Source organism: Bacillus rossius, chromosome 1 (genome assembly GCF_032445375.1).
Source record: "Bacillus rossius redtenbacheri isolate Brsri chromosome 1, Brsri_v3, whole genome shotgun sequence".
NCBI lineage: Eukaryota > Metazoa > Arthropoda > Insecta > Phasmatodea > Bacillidae > Bacillus > Bacillus rossius.
Genome location: NC_086330.1, coordinates 335,227,365 through 335,248,861, shown reverse-complemented (window position 1 = coordinate 335,248,861; position 21,497 = coordinate 335,227,365). Strand labels below are relative to the sequence as shown.

General features: G+C 39.1%; 1 protein-coding gene across 1 annotated transcript in view; it reads right to left on the bottom strand.

Moving 5' to 3' along the window:
• Positions 1-6,714: 6,714 nt before the first annotated feature.
• LOC134528084 (uncharacterized) overlaps positions 6,715-21,497 on the bottom strand; it is a 29,977-nt gene continuing 15,194 nt past the window's right edge. Inside the window, exons 2-3 of the mRNA XM_063361335.1 lie at positions 9,601-9,753; positions 6,715-7,219 (exon numbers count right to left, since the gene is read on the bottom strand). Of these exons, the coding sequence (XP_063217405.1) occupies positions 6,957-7,219; positions 9,601-9,753 (416 nt within the window). The 3' untranslated portion in view covers positions 6,715-6,956. The remainder of the gene's footprint in view (positions 7,220-9,600; positions 9,754-21,497) is intronic.

Sequence of the window (21,497 nt, the reverse complement as noted above, 5' to 3'; positions counted from 1 at the left end):
CTGTCGCCCTAAGTGTGTATATATATGTATAAGTGTGTGTATATTTACATATATATACATTCATTCACACACTATACATCATAGATATGCATACATATATTATTTACATTGCATGTTCACATAAAGGGTTTAGGGTTTATACAAATACATCATACCTTATTATATATATATTATGGGTGTTAATGAAATGGCGGAAAACCTCTCGGATGCAGGTAGCCAGACCTACACCAAGAATAATGGGTACAGGAACCACCCTTCTGTTGCCAATAGTATGGGCGCAAAACCACTGTGAATGTAGTGTTGAGGAAACGGTAAAGCGAAGATAAATCAACAACCACAACTAATGAAACGCTGACCTTCCGGATTCAATTAAGATGCATGACAACACGTTTGCAGGGAATAAAAGGTGACCACAATTCCATCGCATACGTAGGAAACATGGCGTCGTCTCTGTTACTATGCACATATTACTGTATCTGTACGCCTGTTCTAAGCTATAGTAGTGAATCAATAACAGGAGTGACATAAGGAACATAAAAGGCCCTCGTACTTGAACACGCTCAGACAAACCGTTTCTGAGATACAGGCACTCAAAGTCGGAGCATTATGACAATGCGGACAGGTAGGCAACACGCGCAGCCCGCACGTGATGACATGCGTGTGGGGAAAACTAGCGACGTACAACGACGTATTACCGATAGGTACACAACAACGTGACACCATGGAAGGAGGAGGGGCAGGGTGCAAGCGGGACGTAGTTAGTAGTACGTGTAATGCTGTAATTATTTATTGTATGGATTAAACTCGCAGGAAAGCACAGTAGCTCCAACGTGTCCGTACCAGCACATTACGCGACACAGTGATAACATAAGCATGTTTTCATTCGACGCAACAATCTTACTGTACGACTGGCATACTGTATTTCAAAGCAACATGTGTTCAAATTGTTCGCCGTCCATCTCAATACAAGCACGCACCCGACGCACAACCGCCGCCTGCACCGCGCGCAAGTGATCGTTGGTTACTTGCACAACAGCAGCATGCAGTCTGGCAATGCACTCTTCCTCACTTACTACAGGTTCACGGAACACTAGTTCCTTAAGGAATATCCACATGAAGAAGTCGACGGGATTAAGATCCGGTGACCGTGGTGGCCAGAATACAGGTGCATCGTGTCAATAGTTATAAATATTTTATTGACATATATGAGTAGAAGGATTATAATTTCGATAATATCTCAAAAAGCACCCCACGCTTTTTTTTTAAATAAAATACATTTTTTCTTATATACACTATTATTAGCTAATTTATATTTATTAAAAAATTTTACACTATTCTTAATTCAAATTTATTAAAATTTATTTTCTATTTTTTAGTTTGGTTTTCTATATAAAGCGTGTTTTTAGTTTTTTAAACTATTTTTTTTATTTTACACCAAATTCATTGAGGCCATGTTTTGATTACAAGGTGGAAATTTAGTTAGTACGGCAGCAGCAAGTGCTTTTGTTACTAGTTTTTTTTATCACCGGACGAAGATGAAGTTTACATTTAACCATCAAAACAATAACTGCTGAAATATGCTAAATTCAAGAAAGTATAATAGAACAGGAAGAAATGAATCATTCTGCCTGTATTGTCACAACATACTTTGCTTTATATGTTAAAAGTTTGCTTATCTTCTGCAATGAATTAAGAAATTAAATGTAATAAATGTATGTTTTGTTGGAATATCGTTTTTAAGTGAAACTCATTTATTGAATGGGTAAAAAATTTCGGGCGTTACTAATAATTCCGATCGCATGAGGAGAACAGTCAGGTACATGGTGGGGGAACCGATAGAGCACAGGAGAGTGCGTCAGCGGCGACACTACTCCAACGCATGCACTAGCGGTCGAATGGGAAACCATAAAGAGGGGGGGGGGGGGATAGGTTCGTAACGTAGCATGCTATATGCCGGAATAGGAGAAGGCAGAGGAGAGGTATAAATTACGTGGCAGTGATGCTCCGGAATTCTCGTAACGCTGCTTACGTTTGTCTACTCAGTTTTCGTATCAGATGACGATTTACGCTGTCATATTTATTTTATTTTATTTAAAGAATTCTACAATTTATTAGTTCGTGTCGAAAAGAGTTATTGGTTTGCGCAATTGAGTTTATAATTACAATTCATTATTATGTGGATAGTTTGATCGAAAATGAAAATAAATTATCTCTATATATACCTAGAAAGAAAGAAGGTTCACTTATGTCGTGCGTGGACTCCACAAGCACAATAGTTTTTTTTTGTATGTACGTTATGTATATTTAGTCATACGCTAAAAGACCATTTGGATCCATATCACTTTTGGAATCAAGTGACATGCTAAAATATTTCAAATGCTAATTCTCTTCCTTTATAAAACATTCTGCCGTCACAAGTCAAAACATTTACGGAATGTACATATTTTGGTTTGAATTATTTTTTAGTATTAAACTAGCTCCTTGACAAACGACCTAAAATTCACTAACCTAAATCAATTATAGCTTGCTTGAGAAGCATACTGCTGTGATAAAGTAGTCTGTAACTTTTCTAGTTACAAAACTAACACTGTTAAAAATCTACTTTTCACAGGAAAAATTTATCATCACACGTAAGAAAAGCGTTAAGAAGGATATTCTTTAATACCAACACAATTTTATACGATAATCATAGTTTCTCTTACCGCAATGAAAAATTTTCATTCGTTTTTAGTGATGATCATCTTTTTTTATGCGTAAAACATTAATTTGAACGCCATTATAAGATTAAATTTCATCTGTAAATCGCATACGCTTTTATGAAATGTGTCTAAAACTATTTCAAACAGTTAAAGATTATGTTTGTCGAAGATTTTCCTTGCGAAGATACGGCTGCATTCGTCACACAGCCGTTAAATAACACAATTTAACTAGTTGAATCATAATTCACTAACTGCTGCAATTGATATGCACTGCCTGTGTGTGTAGTGAGACGGAAAGATAAGAAGATAGCTGTAAGAGAAGAACAGCAAACAGTGGTTGTATCGCTGTGACACAGGCGCGCCGTAGGGCCGGGCCGAGAGACCACTCTTGACGTCACGCGTTTGAAAGCAGTCCAGACAGGGGCGAAGCCGGGGGGGGGGGGGGTGTTTATGGGTTCAACCCCCCCCCCCCCCCTAGCACAAATCTTTAATTAATTTCTTATTCATCACTCAAACAAATTTCATATTAAAATTAATAAAAATTTTACCATTACAAAATTTAAATTTAAGTACCGAAAACTGCTAACATAGCACTATTTTACACCTTAAAATCCAAATTTTCCCGGGGGAGGACCCCCCCCCCCCCCCATACACAAATCCTGGCTACGTCACTGAGTCCAGAGGGTGTTGGTCACGCTGTACTGAAGCAGGGATCACAGATATGCTCCTCACGCAATCCGCAGCGGAGGTAGCATCACAACGATGACACTGTTTCAAACTTTAATGCCCTCGGTCGTCTGTTTTGGCATAGCTGGAAGAGAAACTCATAACTTAAACGTGAACCTTTACACGCTGTCCATCTGGCTGGTTACAGTATTTTAAGAAAATATATATTATATACAGCATAGGCAAAAATATAGCATGAACATTCAAGTTTATGTATACATTAGTGAAAATTCTCATGTTATAAAGTATAATATTTATATGATAAAATTTAGCTTTATGTACTAATATCTCAGTTTAATGCTCTAGTATAAAACTACAGCCTCCGTTATCATATAACACACTCTGAAAAGAAAATTTGATAACGTGACGTCACTGGGCACGCTCCGACAGCTGTGGACGACACTGTGACCCGAGCATTGCTTACTGCCCGCTACTACTACTACATTAACTTATTGTACTCCCACAAACATGCTTTGGTTAATAATATTAAATGTAAGTTTTTTTATGTCAGTGCACATATTAACATTCTGAACGTAAACTCGGACACACTAATTACTACAATAATTTACAAACTTAAAAAATATACTACTAACTTTGTATGCGATTACACTTTATTTTGTAGTAATTTTAGTGGCAATTATGCAGAAAAGTCATTGGCCGAGGGGGGAGGCGAGATTTATCCCCCATCCCTTCCAATTTTAATATAAAATGTAAATACACTTTGCATTGGTGATAACGGGTTAAAAATACTTTTGATTTGTTTGTCCTAAATTAAAAGTAAAATATTGTTAGCCTTTCAAAGTCTCCGAATAATAATTGAGCTAGTAAAACACTAAATGCTAGTAAAACATTTTTGCAGTCATTGCAAAATAATAGTTCTTTTCCATTTCCAAAAAAAAAAAATCTTCTTTTACCACTTAACAGCATTATCTTTCAGCGTATCACCATCCATAACTAGGTATTCTCTAAGCATGCTCGAAACGAAATAAATTTTAAATTGAAAGATTATTGCCTCCTTGTTCCTTAACGTTTATAGGAAAACAGCCATACATTTAAATAAAAAATTCTGGCATCAAATAAGTAACACTTTTTTTCTTCTTTTCTTTATTCTCGGGAACATACGTTTTACGCATTTTTGTTGCATTTTTTTTCAGCTCAATAAAATTCAGGTTTGTTTTGAAACTAAAACTTAATGTTAACTAATACATATTTCGAAATGCAGGTAAATAGGTCACGAGTAAAACTAAAAGTTTTTCGTGAAGTCTTCAGTAGGTGATTTCAGTTTGTGTGATAAGTTTTTTTTTTTATTGCTAAACCTTTAATACGTGATGTGCAGTCTCTGAAACAGCAGCACGCCATGACGTATGATTGTTTCTTCCAACTCGCGTCCCGTATAGCCCTGCCATCTCATATACCTTCCTTCTCTGTCGTCTCCACTCACGACCTACACCAGTAAGGGGCCCGCCTCGTCAGGGGTGTATGTGTGTTAGTGAGGCGGGATGATAAGCGCGACTCTCGATGGTATTTCTAGCGCGGTATCGCCTCTAAGCGCAAGGCTCTGAATTGTGCAGTCTTCTCGTCGTCTCAGGATAACTGTGAAATTTGAGCGGTGGCCGTAACATTATATGGCGGAGAAATGAATTTAAAGGTGTAATGCATGTCGCTTCTAAGTGCTTTCAAGAATCTGTACTGGTTGTTTCACGCCTAAAAATTACTCTGAAAACATGTGTTTTAGCGATTTTAACTCTTTTAATAATTCAGTTTTTAAAACTTAATCCCAAATCAAAATTACTTTTCAGCCCTCAGCGAAGTCTTAAATGCATTTCGTAAGAAAGACCCCACTCGGGTATCTTAAGCAGTTTTGAAATCGCGTTGTTTTTCCTGAAGCAGTGCGCACCGTGTGTGTGCCCGGGTAGGCGGAGCCCTTATCGCCTTGGCTACCTGGCACACTGTGTTCAAGTTTGGAAGCTGTCTCCCAGACTGCACGTCGGGGTAGACGTCATGGACTGCGACAACGGGGCGCAGAGAAAAACTTCTACTGGCGATCCCGATTTTTGAGTCATCACGAGTTCGGTAGTCTCTGTGAGCAGTGAATCTGATGACTGTGAGGAAAAAAATTACTACTCACGGTGATCATTGCACACAAAAAAAAAAGTAACTATGAAGACTCAACAAGTGTGAAAGTGAAGATTACACATATTGTGTGATGAAATAGAGCACTCAGTTCTAAATTACTTTGATAAGAACCGGTACAAAAGGGCAGAACACCCATTTATATTTAGAACATGGACACATAAGCACAACCCTATGTTTGTATTGCGAGCTTCTACACATGTTGGTTTCAATACAGATACTGAATATCTATGGAATTTGGTGGATAATGTTGAAAGGCTCCTAATAAATTTTAAATATACAAACTTCAATCTTGGCAGACAAAAAAAAAATAAAAAAACAGATACCTAATAGCAGGATGGATACTTTTAGGTGTATTGTGAGCAGCAAACCATTATAATAATTATATAATTATATAATTATATATATATATATATATAGTTGAAATTCTTTCAAACAACAGTAATAAAGTTTGTAGACATTAACAACTTTTTTTTCTTCGAAATTTCGCTGACAGTATGTTCTACGTGACCATTTGTGATTTTTTTTTATTTCATAATTTAAATATTGTTTTTAAGCTGGGCTTGTTAATAAAAAATAAATTTTAAAATTGAAAACAATGTATTCCAGTTTACTATATCCAATTATTTCTTTAATTTTAGTTTGGTAATTTATGATTTTTTTTTAATTCAATGTTTAAGTTATTTCATATTTACACGATACGGTTTTTGTACAATATACTTATTGCATCAAAAATGAACAAATGAGATATAAATAAGTTTTCATTGTCAAGCAGTTTAATATGACAGTGTGTATATTTTATTAAACAAAAATAAATTGGCGGTCCTATAGACCTCGCCTGGGGGACTGTGCACTAAAAATGTCACCTCAGATACAAAGGGCTAGTAGTACTCTTCTACACAGAGAGAAAAGAGAACCACCTTTATCCAAAATATGAAAACCATGGTAATTAATAGTTATTTTAATACTTATACATTCCATATAGCATGAACATTCAAATGTACGTAAACATTAGTGAAAATTCTCATGTCATAAAATATAATCTTTATATAATAAAATTTAAATTTATGTATTAATATCTCAGTTTAATGCTCTGGTATAAAAATACAGACTCCGTTAATCATATAATACACCCTGAAAGGATATTTTAGTAACATTTACTCATCGTTTGTATTTATTTCACATCTAGTTTTACATAATTTTCGGGCATCTTATTTCATCAGTTCCTCATTTAATATCAGTGGAGAGTTAACGCTTACTTCAAGCAAGCCATTAAATTAAGGACAAAAATTGCACGACAAGAAAAGATATTAAAGTCAGTAGCGTGGTCACCTTAGTGGCCGTTCAGTGTTGGGACCACAAATATTTACTGCGCGCAGTCTCTACGGCGTCGTTGCTCTATGGGCGGCCGACCGCCGCGGCGGCCGCGGCCACCAGGAGCGCTGCCGTCGACCAACTCGTGCCGCCGGCGGCGTTGCAGGCGTCGGCGTGGCACACGCGCACGTCCAGCACCGTCTCGTTGACTCCGGCGTACCTCATGGCGTCTTGCAGCCGCCCGCCGAGGTCCAGCGAGGCAGCCGAGTCGTAGCGGAAGCAAGTCCTCACCTGCAGCGACTCGCAGGGGCTGAAGTCCTCGCCCGACATCCGCCTGTACGTCGCGCCTGTGACACGACAAGCACGAGTTACCATCAGTGGCGTGGCCAGGATTTGTGTATGGGGGGGGGTTTGTGTGTTAAGAAGCATGCCCCCCTCCCCCGTATTAAATCGGTGGGTGGGGGGGGGGTCCTCCCCCGGGGAAAATTCGGATTTTAAGCTGTAAAATAGTGCTATTTTAGCAGTTTTTCGGTTCTTAAATTTTAATATTGTAATGGTAAAAATTTTTTATTAATTTTAATATGAAATTTGTTTCAGTGATGAATAATAAATTAATTAAAGATTTGGTGCTAAGGGGAGGGGGGGGGGTTTGAACACCTAACACCCCCCCCCCCCCCCCCTGGCTACGCCCCTGGTGACCAGTGAGTGTAGTCAGCGAAGTTTTCGTGCTTTTCGACGCCTTATTGAAAAACACCCACTTCATTTTTCCCCCCTCCCCCCCCCCCCTTTTCTGAATAACAGGAACGAAAGCAGTGCCAGTAACCAAGGGAAATCCTCCTTCACAAATAACAGTGACGTCATTCAAGATGACCGACATCCAAGATGGCGGACAACACACCAGCGACACCTGCCTGCTAACTTCTCAACTAAGTTCAGAAGGAGAGAGGGAAATTTAAAATTAATAATTTGTGGATGAGTGGGAGTAGAAGAGGGTAGAAGGGAATGGTAAGGGGAAGAGAGGGGAGGGGTTGAGTTTACCTGCCAGATACAACAATCATAACAGAAAAATTAATAAACTAATAACTAGTAATTAAGGGGATAGGGCCTCCAGGGGGGTAGGGTAGGGGTGAAGGGGCGGTGCCTCAGAAGGTGTAGGGAAGAGAACAATAGAAAAAAAGTTTGATTAATGATGAGGCATGGTATGGGTGGGGGGGTGACATTTTTAATTATCTTAATTCACATATCCTTTGAGTGTCCCCTTATTCTTACGCTCCCCGTACGCCCGAGAGGGGGGAAATCCTCACCCTATTTACTACTCAAAATCGTAGAAAATATATAAAACTGTGTCATTCCCACCAACAAAAGAAAAAAAGTACCGAAAGAAAACAGCGGGAAATTGGTTCGATCCCCTCTCCCCTCAAATGAAATTCTGTGCACACTCCTGCTTGTAGCATCCATTCGTAACTGCCATATGCAAGGAATCACATGACGTTTGTTTAATAGCACTTAAAATCAAACTAAAATGTCGTATACTAATATATACTTATACTATTGGTATGTACTACTTGTGAAAGTTGTCAAATCGTAGACATGTTACATGACACAGACTATACGCGTAAAGACATGTACGGGGTTCAAGACTGGGTGTTATGAATGTTCTTCTTCGCTATGCTGCGGGTGGAGATGGCAAACCATCGTAGATACTCCTGCCATTAGAACCGGGTTTTAAAGCACCATTTTGTAAACAGTTTGAGATTTACTAAAAAAAATTGTCTGATTAAGAATAGCATTTGAGTGCAATTGCGCGTTTCTATACAAGTTTCGTTTCCGTGGTTTCGAAAGTATATGTTTCTGACTTTGAAAATGGTTCAAACGGGGTGTTTTGACGGACATTTTTTTTAGTATGACAGGATTTAAAACTTGTTTGAGTTTATTATGTCCAACGCTATTAGATAGAGGATTTGAAAGCCGTATTTCGTCCAGTTCCGCCCCTCGGCCACAGTCGGAGACGAGAGTAAGGAATTGAGACAGGGGCTTCAGAGGTCAAGGCCGGCGAACTGGCCGCTGCATGCGATGGTGAAGACCCGCTGCAGTATCACCACCACTTGGTCCCAGTCACGCTTGGGTCATGCCCCCGTGCTGATTGCCTGAGGGTTCCCAACACCCCCCTCTCCCCTCGTGCGCCAATTATTCCGAGGGTAAAGTTTATACAACGGTTTTGATTCTACTGAACAAGTCATTATTTAACGGTTTTTTATGAATCAAAGGCAAAAAATTTTAAGTCATTCCTAGCATGTACTGAAAGCATGAAATCACGAGTTATGAATTTTTTGGATTACCCGTTCATATGTGGCCGTCGTGCTGAAACTCTTCATTTTCAGTAAATCATTCATAAATAAATTTAAAAAAATGAGTTTTTTTCCTTAATCCCTGAAAAACTCAGGTTCCTATAGTTAGGAGAAAACATAATTTTTTTTTAAATAAATGACTTTAAAAATTACTAAGGCTACATAGGAGCGGTTGATCCAAAACTATACACCACATGACTGACATGATAATTTGCCTGCAAGTCCATTAAAACCGTTAAATAAGGACTTTTTTTTAATAGCAAATAAATAACCCCTTGCATAAATATTTAAATATGTTAATATTATTATTTTATTGCAAATTACTTGCAGAAACACTATTAGAAGACGAATAATTGAGGATACTGCCGCCGTGTGCTGACCTGTGACGCTGTACTTGACGCAAGCCGTCGTGTTGTCGGCATCGTTCTCGAACAGCTCGCTGCAGTTGACGAGCTGCGTCGTGTGGTTGTTGGTGCACGTTGTTATGTTGGCATCGTCCAGGCACAAGGAGCGGTGGCACAAGATGGCGGAACCTGCGGCGGACAGAGAGCAAGAGCGCCCTTAGATTGGTCGCTTGGGGGAAGGACCGCCTGTACCTGGGAGTTCGGAGGATTTTTAGTATTTTTAAAGAAGAATGGAGACTTGTAAGTAGTCATTAAAAAAACTTCATGAAATTAGTTAAGTGTTGAACCAATTCTACGTAATACCGACTTTTTAAATCAATTTCTTGAAAGAAAAACACCTGACTACAAACGATTTTTTTTTCTTTTTCCCGAGAGCTACGTGGAGGGTTGCCTTAGCCCTGGCCATAGCCGTCCTTGACAGAAAGAGAGAGAGAGAGATAACACAGTGCATCCACTCACTCTTTGTTAAGCCGGGATTAAAACAGTCCATCGCCTCCGTCTGTCGATCGCGTGACCTGCAACCAGTAAAATGATCCGGAAATCTTCATCCGTCCGTCGAGAGTTTGGTAACTTCATACTTTTGACTGACGGACGGATGAAAAATATTCCCTCCATATTTCTGCAAGATACTTGCGTGTCCAATGCTATTACGTTAGAATGTTTTGAAGCTTGTTTAATTGTTAAGCAGCTTCCGTAGTTATTTTTCAACTTACATTTTAAAACTTATTGATTTTTTTAAAACAAAAAAGTCATGAGTTACAGTCACAATTACGCTCGGTAACTCTGAATATGTTTAAATAAATGTAGAGTGGAAAAAAAACTGAGTTAACTGAGTTATAAGTGCATAACTACATGATCGCCGAACTAATCTAACACTGCAAGAGAAATTTTCTCTCAAATATAAATTTCCTCGGCAGTTGGCAGTGTTAAAATGAAAGAGATGTCATGACGAGCGGCTAACGGACGGATGGGTGACAGACGAACGGCTGATGTTTTTACACGCTTTGTATTAGCTTCACCTGTATGTTTGTTTGTATGTTTGTAACCGACTCCTTTGCACTCGATTTTGACCCACTTTAAACGGACAGATTTAATATAAACTTCGTACACTTATCGAGGACCGGTGACAATACACTAATTTAATAAGTTTGTCTCATTATCCTGATTAGGATCTACAGGATTAAATAATTTCCTCACCCAGCCTCTGTGTGAGAGCAAGTGAGACAACCGTGCAGTCGGCGCATGCGTACCGTCTACCTGCTTTCCAGTTCGAGCACTCGGGGTATTAGTATTATTACAATACATCCTCGACAGTTGGTTAGTTGGCCGAGCGGATTAAGGCGCGGTATCAATACAGCTGTACACATTAATAATTTGGAAAATAATTACAGCTACTTATAGTTATCACGGAATTAATAGTAATTTAGAACAAATAACAGTTTAAAAAATTTTAAAAAAACACGCTTTTATAAATAAACCAAACTAAAAAGTAGAAAATAAATAACTAAAAAACGCGCTTTTATAGAACATCCAACTAAAAAATAGAAAATAAATTTGAATTAAAAGTAGTGTAAAATAAAAAAATGTGGGGTGCTCTTTAAGATATTATCAAAATGATAATCCTTCTACTCATATCTGTCAATAAAATAATTATAACTATTAACACCATGCACCCCACGCTTTTTTTTTAAATAACATACATTTTTTTTTATCGGAGCCGTTTCATTGAATACTTGAAAATATCGGTGCGTTAGTCAAATAATTCAATAGTCGAAGTAGCTTCTCCGCAAGCGAACTCTAGCGGCGGGTGCGGAAACTACGCGTGACTCACGTCCAGAAATGTAGTTGAAAACACAATTTGCGTATATTTACCACACTCGGCACTATTTTAAAGAATTTTACGTTAAATTTCGTGACAGAGTTTCGTGTTATAAGTATATTTGCAATATGAGAAAACACGAATTTGCTCCTTACCGAAGTTAGATGTTACACATCACTGGCGAGTACTAAAACACTCGAGAACTTTTTTTTTTAATTCTCTCTTTTTTAAAGTCATTTTCCAGCCTGCAATTCTCTCTTAGAGTACTAAATTAAACCTGTTGGCGTGAAATCGTGATTCCGCCATCTTTCAAAGAAACAGCTGTATCGTAGGGCAATGGCGGGTACAGGAATTTATTTTGAGAGATGAACTGAAAAAAAATTATTTAATAATAAAATTTAAAAAAAAAAATTCTAGAAAAAACTTACGTCAACAACAAAGGGTTGTCGTAATAGCTCACCTTGCTTCGCCCGAAATAGCATGGTGTATTTACTGAGTCCTCTAATACAGTATGTCCTAGGAATGTCCCAGTTACAATGGTATATTATAAAAGTTTAATTTAGATTATTTAGAACTCATATATCAAATTTAAGGTAAACTATTTTTTTTTTACAAATGTCCAATATGTGCACCTTTAGTTATACGGCACACATCCAACCTAAAGTACAATTCTTCCCACACTTTGGTTTACACGTCCGGAGTAATGGAAGCAATAACCTCTTCAATTATGTGTATCAATTCTGGCAAATCATTAGGTAGCGGCAGAAGACACGATCTTTTATAAAGCTCCAAAGGAAAAAAAACTGTCGTTTCGACCGTTATGACCAATCTAATGGTCAGGGACTTCGACGTTCAACAACTCTCGTACAATGAGATTGCAATTTGGAGGGGCTCCATCCTATTACCAAATAATTTTTTTTCGAGTTCAGCCTCTACTAATTGGGGAAAGAGCCATTCTTTTGCGCTGCAAGCGAGAACACAACAAAAGCAGAATTCACTCATGCGCATGCTTAAAACTGTTGAAGTTATTCTTTAATTGTGACCTTGAACCAACACTCTACAACGCTTACGGTTGGTACTATTAAATTTTATAACTAGGACATTCTTTTATGAACATACTGTTTTATTTTAAAGTTAAAAAAATAGGGAGAGGATTATGCTCCAAATCCCCCCTGCGTCCGCCACTGAAGGGCACTGATAGTGCCCTAGTGATAGAGATTCGTAAATATTTTCTTGTATGTGCGGATAACGAGTTTACTTTGAACATGAGCTACAAGAATAATATTGGTGCAGCAAAATATAAAACTCTCAAAACAAAGTTTACTAGTGAACGCACACTCCATTGTTTCCACGTGGGTTTTTTTATTTTTTTTTTATTTTTACAATATTGCTACTGAACGCAAAAACTCAGGAGTAACAGAATCCGTCGTAGTTTCTACGGTAATCCACTTACCCGGAGCAGTGGCGAATACAGAATTTGTTTCGGGGAAGGAGGAGGGTGTAGAGGTTGGGGAAAAAATGTGAGCGAGTATTTTTCGTATTTCCCGTGTAGTAGAGCTTCCCTTTTTCTTTGTGAATTTTGCGCCATTCGCCGCAGATTGCAGCACCGTGGTTACACATTTCCGTTCCTTGACTTCCGACGTATTCACGAAATTACTCCCACAAAATGCCGTAAGTATACCGAAAGCTAAGATGTTACACATCAAAAGTTTAAAAAACAAAAAGCGTGTAACAATATCCCTGTTATAAGAGAGGCCAGGCCACATAGGTTCGGAAGAATCCAATATATTCTCTTTTTTTTTTTTTTTTTTTTTTTTTTTTTTGCCTATTTATTTCACCGTCACAACATCTCAAACAATGTACTTTCTTCCTCCAAATCCGTTTTCTTATCGGCCATATGGAATGTGACGGAGTAGCGTGTTCGTGGTGACTCAAAAAGATCCTTGCGCGTTTTCCTGACGCGCGCTCACCCGTGCTGTGTCGTGTTCCAAAGAGTCCTGTGTGGAGGGAGCCTCGGTGTACACAGGTGCGCGTCCAACAGAACGTTTAACCACCTTCTTGTGCCTGTTTGAGCAGATGGAGCATTAGAGTTCGGTTTTTTTTTTGTTTGGTTTGGTAGCATGGAGTTAGGAATTGTCAGGAGACGGCATGCCGTGACGTAATTGAAGTCACGTTTTATCCTCGCCTTCGCCATATTGTTCCGCCCGAAACATTGCGGAAACGGTTAATTATAACGGCCGATGATGTTTGGTAATCAAGAATTAGAATCTCCGTCGTTGAAAATAGTACATTTCATAAATAGAAGTCGTTTGAAACTGTTTCCACAATTCAAACACTGAACTTCAGCCGTCCAACCAGCATGGCTCAACAGTTAGCTTAAGGAAGGAAACGGCTTCGCACACTTAACATTTAATCATGCAGATGTGGCTACCCCCGGTTTGGTGGTATCCGTCCAGACGGTATGATGCGTTAAGGAAAGTCTTGCATTTCACTTGCAAAGTTGATCTTGTACCTAAAGTTGAATGCAAACTTACGCAAGCTTGTATTTCAGCTTAAGCTTCCTGAGTGAGTTTCGCAGTATAGCGCGTCTCATCCTTAGATTGCAGTGTGCGCATTTAAATGTGCAATTACTCTTTTTTTTCAATGCACGATTACTGCCATTAGCGCTGTGCTTTTTTCGGTGTGCTATGTTGCCAGATATACACCAGAGAGCAAAAAGTTTTAGAAACAGCGTTGTACTGTAACAAAATTTATTAAAATACATTTGGAACATTGTATTTGGCAAAGCCAGATTTGGAACGATAATTTTGGAAATACATTTGTCTATTTTATTTTATAAAGAGCATTATCCGATAATATTAATATATTTTTGTTTCTAAGGAGTCGTGATTTAAAGACACCATCTTGGTATAAATTGATTTGTCAACTATTTTTTAACATTTAATATTAAAACATTTTTCTCTTCTGAGCATAGCATATAATTTTATGGAATGGATTGTTATTAATAATGACAGACGCTAAAAATAGTTTCTCTTGTGAAATAATAATTGGTATTGAGCATAGAATTATTTTTTCTTTCCAAATGACTACAGCTGTGAGGATACTGTCACTCTAAACTAATTAATGGTCTTAAAAAATCATAAAATAGCATAATTTCAAAAAAATTAAAACCTATTATAATTGCAGATGTATAAAAAATTATATGTTTAATGTTAACAAGCTGGGTAATTATACAATCTGACAAACGGTGCCCGCTATTTTTTCTGTATTGCAGTCTAAGCGTGAGACAGGCTATAGTAGAGTAACAGCAGAGTGACAGACGCAAAAAACTGCTACATTGAATGACAGGTACCAGGTGCGGCAGAAAAAAAAACCGAACGATTTTAAAAGGGCTGTAAAATAAAACGTTATCATAGTTTCCAAAATTGATTTTCACCGCCATAGATAACACAAAAAAAATTTACGAAACGTAACTTTGCATTGAAAATAACGTGGAGAAGATGACGTCCGTCCAACCTCAAACATTCTTCTAGCCGAGCATTTCCCAGCACTGCCGGTGAGATGGCGAGCAACCCCGTGACGGATACGAGCTTTTAACTCTTCGACACTCCTTGGTCGGTTATCCTGATACACCTCGCTTCTCAAACAGCCCCGCGGGAACAAGTCACAGGCTGTGAGGTCCGGTGAACGTGATGGGCCACGCAATATTCCCATTTCGGGAAATAACGTGATCGGGCAATAATAACTCATTCGCGATGTTCATGCTTAAGTGTGCGACGTTACGCCGTCTCGTTGGAATAAAGAAATAAAATAATGTCTGCCCGTTCAGTTCGTTCTGCACCAAGTTGTGGATAGAAAAAAAAGGGGGGGGAGAGTTGTCTGTGAAGTCGGTTTACGGACGATAATTTTACTTTATAACGTCATAAGAAAACATTGATGAAAAATTGCATACTTTTTAATTTTCAAATATTATTTACAGTTCTTGCAAATTTAATTTAAATAATTTGTTTAAATAACATCACGAACAATAAGTTAAAATGCCCCCCTTAACCTATTTGATATTATAGAAGATTTTCTCGCACGGTGGTTGGCCGGTTCTTGTACGTTCGGCTCAGGCGGAACCTGACAATTTTTCGTGCGTGCAGCCGGCGTTCATTAATTTATAAGACGTTATCACTTCAAAAGGTTTTCGCAACTTTTCGGTGTATCTGTGCAGTTACTGTCACAGCATTCCCGCAATTATTCTCAAAACAAAATTAGGGCCTTATGATCTCAGAGGAGGACATGGCGAAACGTACTTAAATATTTAAAGCCCTTTCAAACTCGCCCGTATTTTTTATCTGCCGCACCTTTTATCTTATCGGCAGTCCAGCGCCGCATTGCTTCCACACAAGCGCGCACAATGGAGGCGCATTCCGTCTGTCGAGAGTCTCCCAGCGCTGCAGTTTCAAAGCGAAGCCTGATAGTATTTTTCCGAGACGTACTTAGGTGTGTTTGTATCGTTCCAGTTCATTATTTCATATTTAAGTTCCACGCGGTTAAACTTGCCGACCTTTTGAGTGGCTGAACTTCCACTCAAAATTTAAAAAAAAAAAAAAAAAAAAAAAAAAAAACATGTATATCGCATATTTTTGCACAATTAGCTGCCAATGTGTTATTTTTCGTGCAGTTTAGATTAATAGAATGAAATGGAATGATGTAAACCTGCAACTTTTTAGTTTTTGAAGTCAATTTAATTGGCTGCTGTGCGAGATGATTTAATTTCCTTCAGAAAAAAAATATTTTACTTGGCCTTTTAAACTCATCACCATTTTTATGATTTTAAAAGACTAAATAATGTAAATTTTTGTGAACTAATTCTAAACCATACCCCGCAGTAGCCACCAGCATTGCCTTTAAATGCAAAATTTTTCAGTTATTTATTTTATTTGGTTCTCCTTATCCATACTGCACAAAAATTTTAAATATTTCACTTTGCCAGCTGTGTATGCAAAAAAATATGCACTTTAATTTTTTTCTTAATATTTTTTTTTAAGTTTGGCCACTCGAAACGTCTACAAGTTTAAACGTAAAAATTAAATAATTACCGGGAACGCCTTAAGAGGCGTGTAAAGCACGTGTGCCAATCCCGTTTCTCGCAATTCGACGTGCTTGCAGGATTGACGTGTCGCGAGCCAACTTTTACGACTACCGCACACTACACGAAGGCCCGGATTCAAATGTCGAAACAGTTTTGTTCCAAAATCGAAATATTTGTGTCATTACAAACAAAACCAACATGTGTTGACAGCAAAATTAACATTTCTATTCCACTTAGTGACAGCAAGATTTTGATTTGAGGCTAAGAAACATTTTTTATTTGTGCTTCGAAATTAATTTTCCCGTAATTTTTTTTCTACCCAGAAAACGTCATTTCATCGAGTGAAAGTAGAGGTCAGAAAGAAAGGGACTAGTTCTAGTCCCCCTTCTCACTTATTTTTGCCATCCTTGAATCCGAATATGAGAATACGCGTCTCATATGCTTTGAAGAGTCGGCGACTGAAAATGGTGCAGAATCCCTACAAATATTATAAATGCGAAAGTGTGTTTGTCTGTTCGTCCTTCTTTCACGCAGCAACGGAGCAACAGATCAACATTTTTTTTTTTTCTCATATAGATAGTATATGGACCGGAGAGTGACATAGACTACGTATAATTCCAACCCTAAGAATGAAAAAGTGCTAAATTCAATTTTATTATAGAAAATCATAGGAGGTAGGTCATAGACACACAAACAGTAGTTTGTGTCATTTCTCTATGTCCGCCACACGGTCATATAGTAAGGTCTGGCAACTTCCTGTCCTTCTACTTGGCGAAATCCATCCGCTTTTTTAATCTCGCTGCTAACGAAGTTCGTCACCTCTTGCCTAGTGCCTAGGGGTAACCTGCCTTTCATATCAAAATAAAGTTGAAGACTGGCGTCCTGGTTTTGCTGATGCTTAGCCTTGATGCACAGGGATTATGCAATCATTGGGCCTTTAAAATCAAAATTCTCCCTTTATCAAGTGTTATGTCCTACATACTTGATACTCAGTACTGGTGTTCCTTATAATACGGTATGTTTAACCCGGGAAACGCAAAGTACTTCGGCTAGTATATTATAAACGAAAACAAATGACTGCCGGAAATGCCAGGAGGAGGAAGTGAATTGCATATATTATTATTTTTCAGTTTAATTTTTAGTGCAGAGGCAGACCAGATGGTTCAGTGGCGCAGTCGGGTGCGCGCCGGCTGCGATGCGAGAGATTCTGGGTTCGAGTCCCGGGCACATTAGTGATTGTCAAAATCGACCGCAAACACGCCGAAGTCAGTGAAACACTGTCAACGTGTCAAAAATTGAATCTTAAAGGAGGTAACTTGGTTGGCTCGTTGCTGATTAAAAACAAATCATCAATTAGCAAGGGCACGCATTTTCCGCGAATAAATCCGAACGCAATAAGTAGAGACAGGAAAAATTCGCGGGTTCAATGAACTTCAAGATAGACTCCAATATCCTCTACACACTCGGGCAAATTCCAACTGTACATTGGCTGTTGACTTGTGAGTCGTCTCGACTGGGTAACCTGTGATTCGACACTTCTATGAGTGAGGGTCTCTAATTGGCCCTCAGTCCTCCAGATTAACAGTGAACCAATGGCAGAAGCCGCACTAAGGTATAATTATTTGCATTTAAGCATAACACGAAATGAACCCGCGTATTGTTCAGGTCTCTAGCAATAAGGTATGCCAGCGCTAGCGATTGTTTCCTTGCGATTGGCCACCGTCTCCGAGAGAAGCCATTGCCCCGTTTGGCAGGGCCAATCAGGACGCGTTTGCTTCCGCGCTGGATGGCTGTGATTGGTGTGCTGACAGTTGACATGTACCCGAAATAAACCCAGCCAACCACGCTTCTGGTTGTATCAATTCCTGGCCCAGAAGGAAAATTAATTCACTTACTTATCCCTTCATTACGCAGCGAGGTTACATTTTTATTCTTAAGTGTTACTTTAAATGAAGCAATACAGATATTTTTTTTTAACGATCAAGTATTTAACGGTCTATTGAGATTTCAACTGTCAATGAAAACAAAGTAATGGCAAGTAAGTAGCTGGAAAAGTCGACCATCTTTCCAACCATACCCACTGAACCGGAGCGAGCGACGAGTAGGCGTGATTACACCAAGCCATATGAGTGAGTAGCTAGTGAATTAACTCACTCGGTGTAATAAATTGACTCTAAATGTCCGACGAGGTTACGAAAAATAAATTTCAGCCTCGGCTAGGAAAATTCATTGAAACCAATTCAAAATCTCCAATAATAAATGTTCGTGGATTTTATTTATTTATATTTGCTTTCGTATAAATAATGTTCTCGTAAAAATTCAAATTTTTTTTCGTGGGAGGTAGGTTTTTTTATTTCTATGTGATAGTAGCTTAACATGAACGTCGATTAGGTTGTATCAGCAAACATTTCAAATACTCTAAAATCGTGGAAATATGTGACTACGCAAATTGGAGGGTTTTTTTTTTTTTTTTTTTTTTTTTTTTTCGAACCCGAAGTTGCATGAACGAGCGGCGAACTTCAGAAGTGTAAGGTGTTCGATTGGGGGTCAGTGAAGATTCGGGTTCCCTTCCCCCAGCGGCGACCCCAGCAACGGATCTTTGCGCGTCAAAGCGGAAAAACCCCCGGACGTTGCTCCGTCGGGCTGGGTCGTCCGCGGAAGAACGCCCCAAGAGCCCGTTCCAAGGAGCGGCCACACCTTGAAGCGACACTCAAGCGCCGTTCGCTCCGTCCTCTTGAAAAGGAGAACGCCTGCTCTTGCAACACATCCGCCTCGCGCCATTGATCCGTGGCGAACAATGAGACGACAGACCACGGCTTCGCTTACTAATCAGCGTCGTCATTGCTTCCCTACTTTCAGTCCCTGACCTTACATCTCCAAAGTAACTGCGACGCGTGTCAACAACGGGCGGACTCCAAGGTCAGTGGCGGATACAGGAATTTTTATCGAGTGGGGGATTATGATAAAAAAAGAACACAGTTGAAATTTAAACACGTGCGTAATTAAAAAAAAAACTAACATTACTATTGACACTAACACACAGTAGTAGCCGTAGGTGACGTGGCATCTCAAACAGTAACAAACTGTCCTCACTGATAATTTGAAAAAAAAAATTATACGGCCCCCCCCCCCCCCCCCAATTCCACCCTGCGTCAGCTACTCTCTGAGGATGTATGTAATAATGGGAAGATGAAGGGGGGAGAATCTTCCACTTCCCCATACTCTCTGACCGTGACTTAACCGGGTTAAAATACGTTTTTGGAACAAAAAAACAAAGCACCTGGGTGGGGGAAGAGACTCTGGGAAAAATAATTATATTCTGAACACTTCTGTTCCAGAGGTTTATAGGAGTTTCCAGAAAGCTTCCAGAATAAATAGGTACTTCTTACTCTACCTATGCTTGTAGGCTGTGCCAAAAAGGATTTTTTTTTTATGAGTTTCAATGTTATGACAGTTCTAAGTTGTGTGTTTCTAAGTTTTGAGAGGTCTAACTTACGATTTTATAAGTTACCACGTTTCTAAGTTGTGTAATTCGGTGTTGCGTGATTTTTTAGTTATTTGTTTATAAGTTATGATCGTTCTAACTAGTGACATTTCTGAGATAGATATTTATTTTTTTTTTTTTTTGTAATTCTAAGTTATGACTGTATAAGTTGTTCGTAAGTCATGTGTGGATTTCAAAATGGATCACAGAAATTTCATGCAGAAATCCGCCCAGTCACAAGGATGAAACCAGTGATGCAAGAATATCGCATTGCTGTCTAATGAGTGGTCAGAGTTTTTAATCTTATTTATTTATTCTTTTATTACAGGGAGCGGCGTGGAAACTTGCTGATTTGAAAAGCCAATTAAAAATAAAGAGATATCATTATAATTTAATTTTTCTTGTAATATATATCACCTGAAAATTTTCCATTATATAGTTTTAAAGATGACATCCATCAAATTATGGCCCCCATTGTCAATGCAATGAGTTACCCGAATTCTGAAGTTCTGTGCAACTGTTTCAAGCATATCGACGGGTAAGTTGGCCATAGCTTGGCGTATGTTGTTTTTCAGTTGAGGTAGGGTCCTTTGACGGTCATTGTAAACAATTGATTTCAGATTACCCCATAAAAAAAAGTCACACGGAGCCAAATCGGGGGAACGGGCGGGCCAAACAAGGTCGCCTCTCAATGAGATAAGGCGCTCTGAGAAATGTCGATTCAAAAGATCCATTCGAACATCGCGCGGTGTGTGCCGTGGCTCCGTCCTGTTGAAACCAGACATCCCCTCAACATTCATTTCTCCGAGTGCAGGCAGACAAAATCCTTCAATCATTTTTGTGCAACGAGCCGCAGTCACCGTGACTGCGCGTTCATTTTCCAACTCTTGACACTGCACACCACACAGTTACTCGTTCACAGTGAAGTGGCCGCTGATGAAGTTAACGCGGATTGTCATCACTCCAATAACGCATGTTCTGCTTGTTTACACTGCCCGAAATGTGAAAGCGAGCCTCGTCAATGAAGACCACGAGTGCGTCATGAGGAAAGTTTTAACGGAGCACTTCGCTGCAATTTCGGGGAGCAATAAAATCGCGTCCACCAAGCACTTGTGTCACAACCATTTTGTAGGGGTGAAAATTCAGTTCATCATGAACACCGCGATCCTAGATCACCAGAGCAACGGCGTGTTTACGTGCTGAACGCCGTGGAGAGCGCAAAAATGACCGCCTCACTCTCTCAATGTCTTCGGGGGAAGTGACAGTCCGCGACTTTCCTGCCCCACTTTCCATCACGCTTCAAATCGCCCTGAATGTGTCCACCCACGCAACAATCGATTGCCGACCAGTAATTGGACCTGCTGGACCATTTTTGAACCGAATGCGGAACGCTCGTTGATTGGCGATGAGGAAACGGCCGTTAGATAAGTAAGCCCCGACGGCAAAACGCGCGCTGCTCGTTGGCCCAGCGCATGGCAAGCAACTGACTA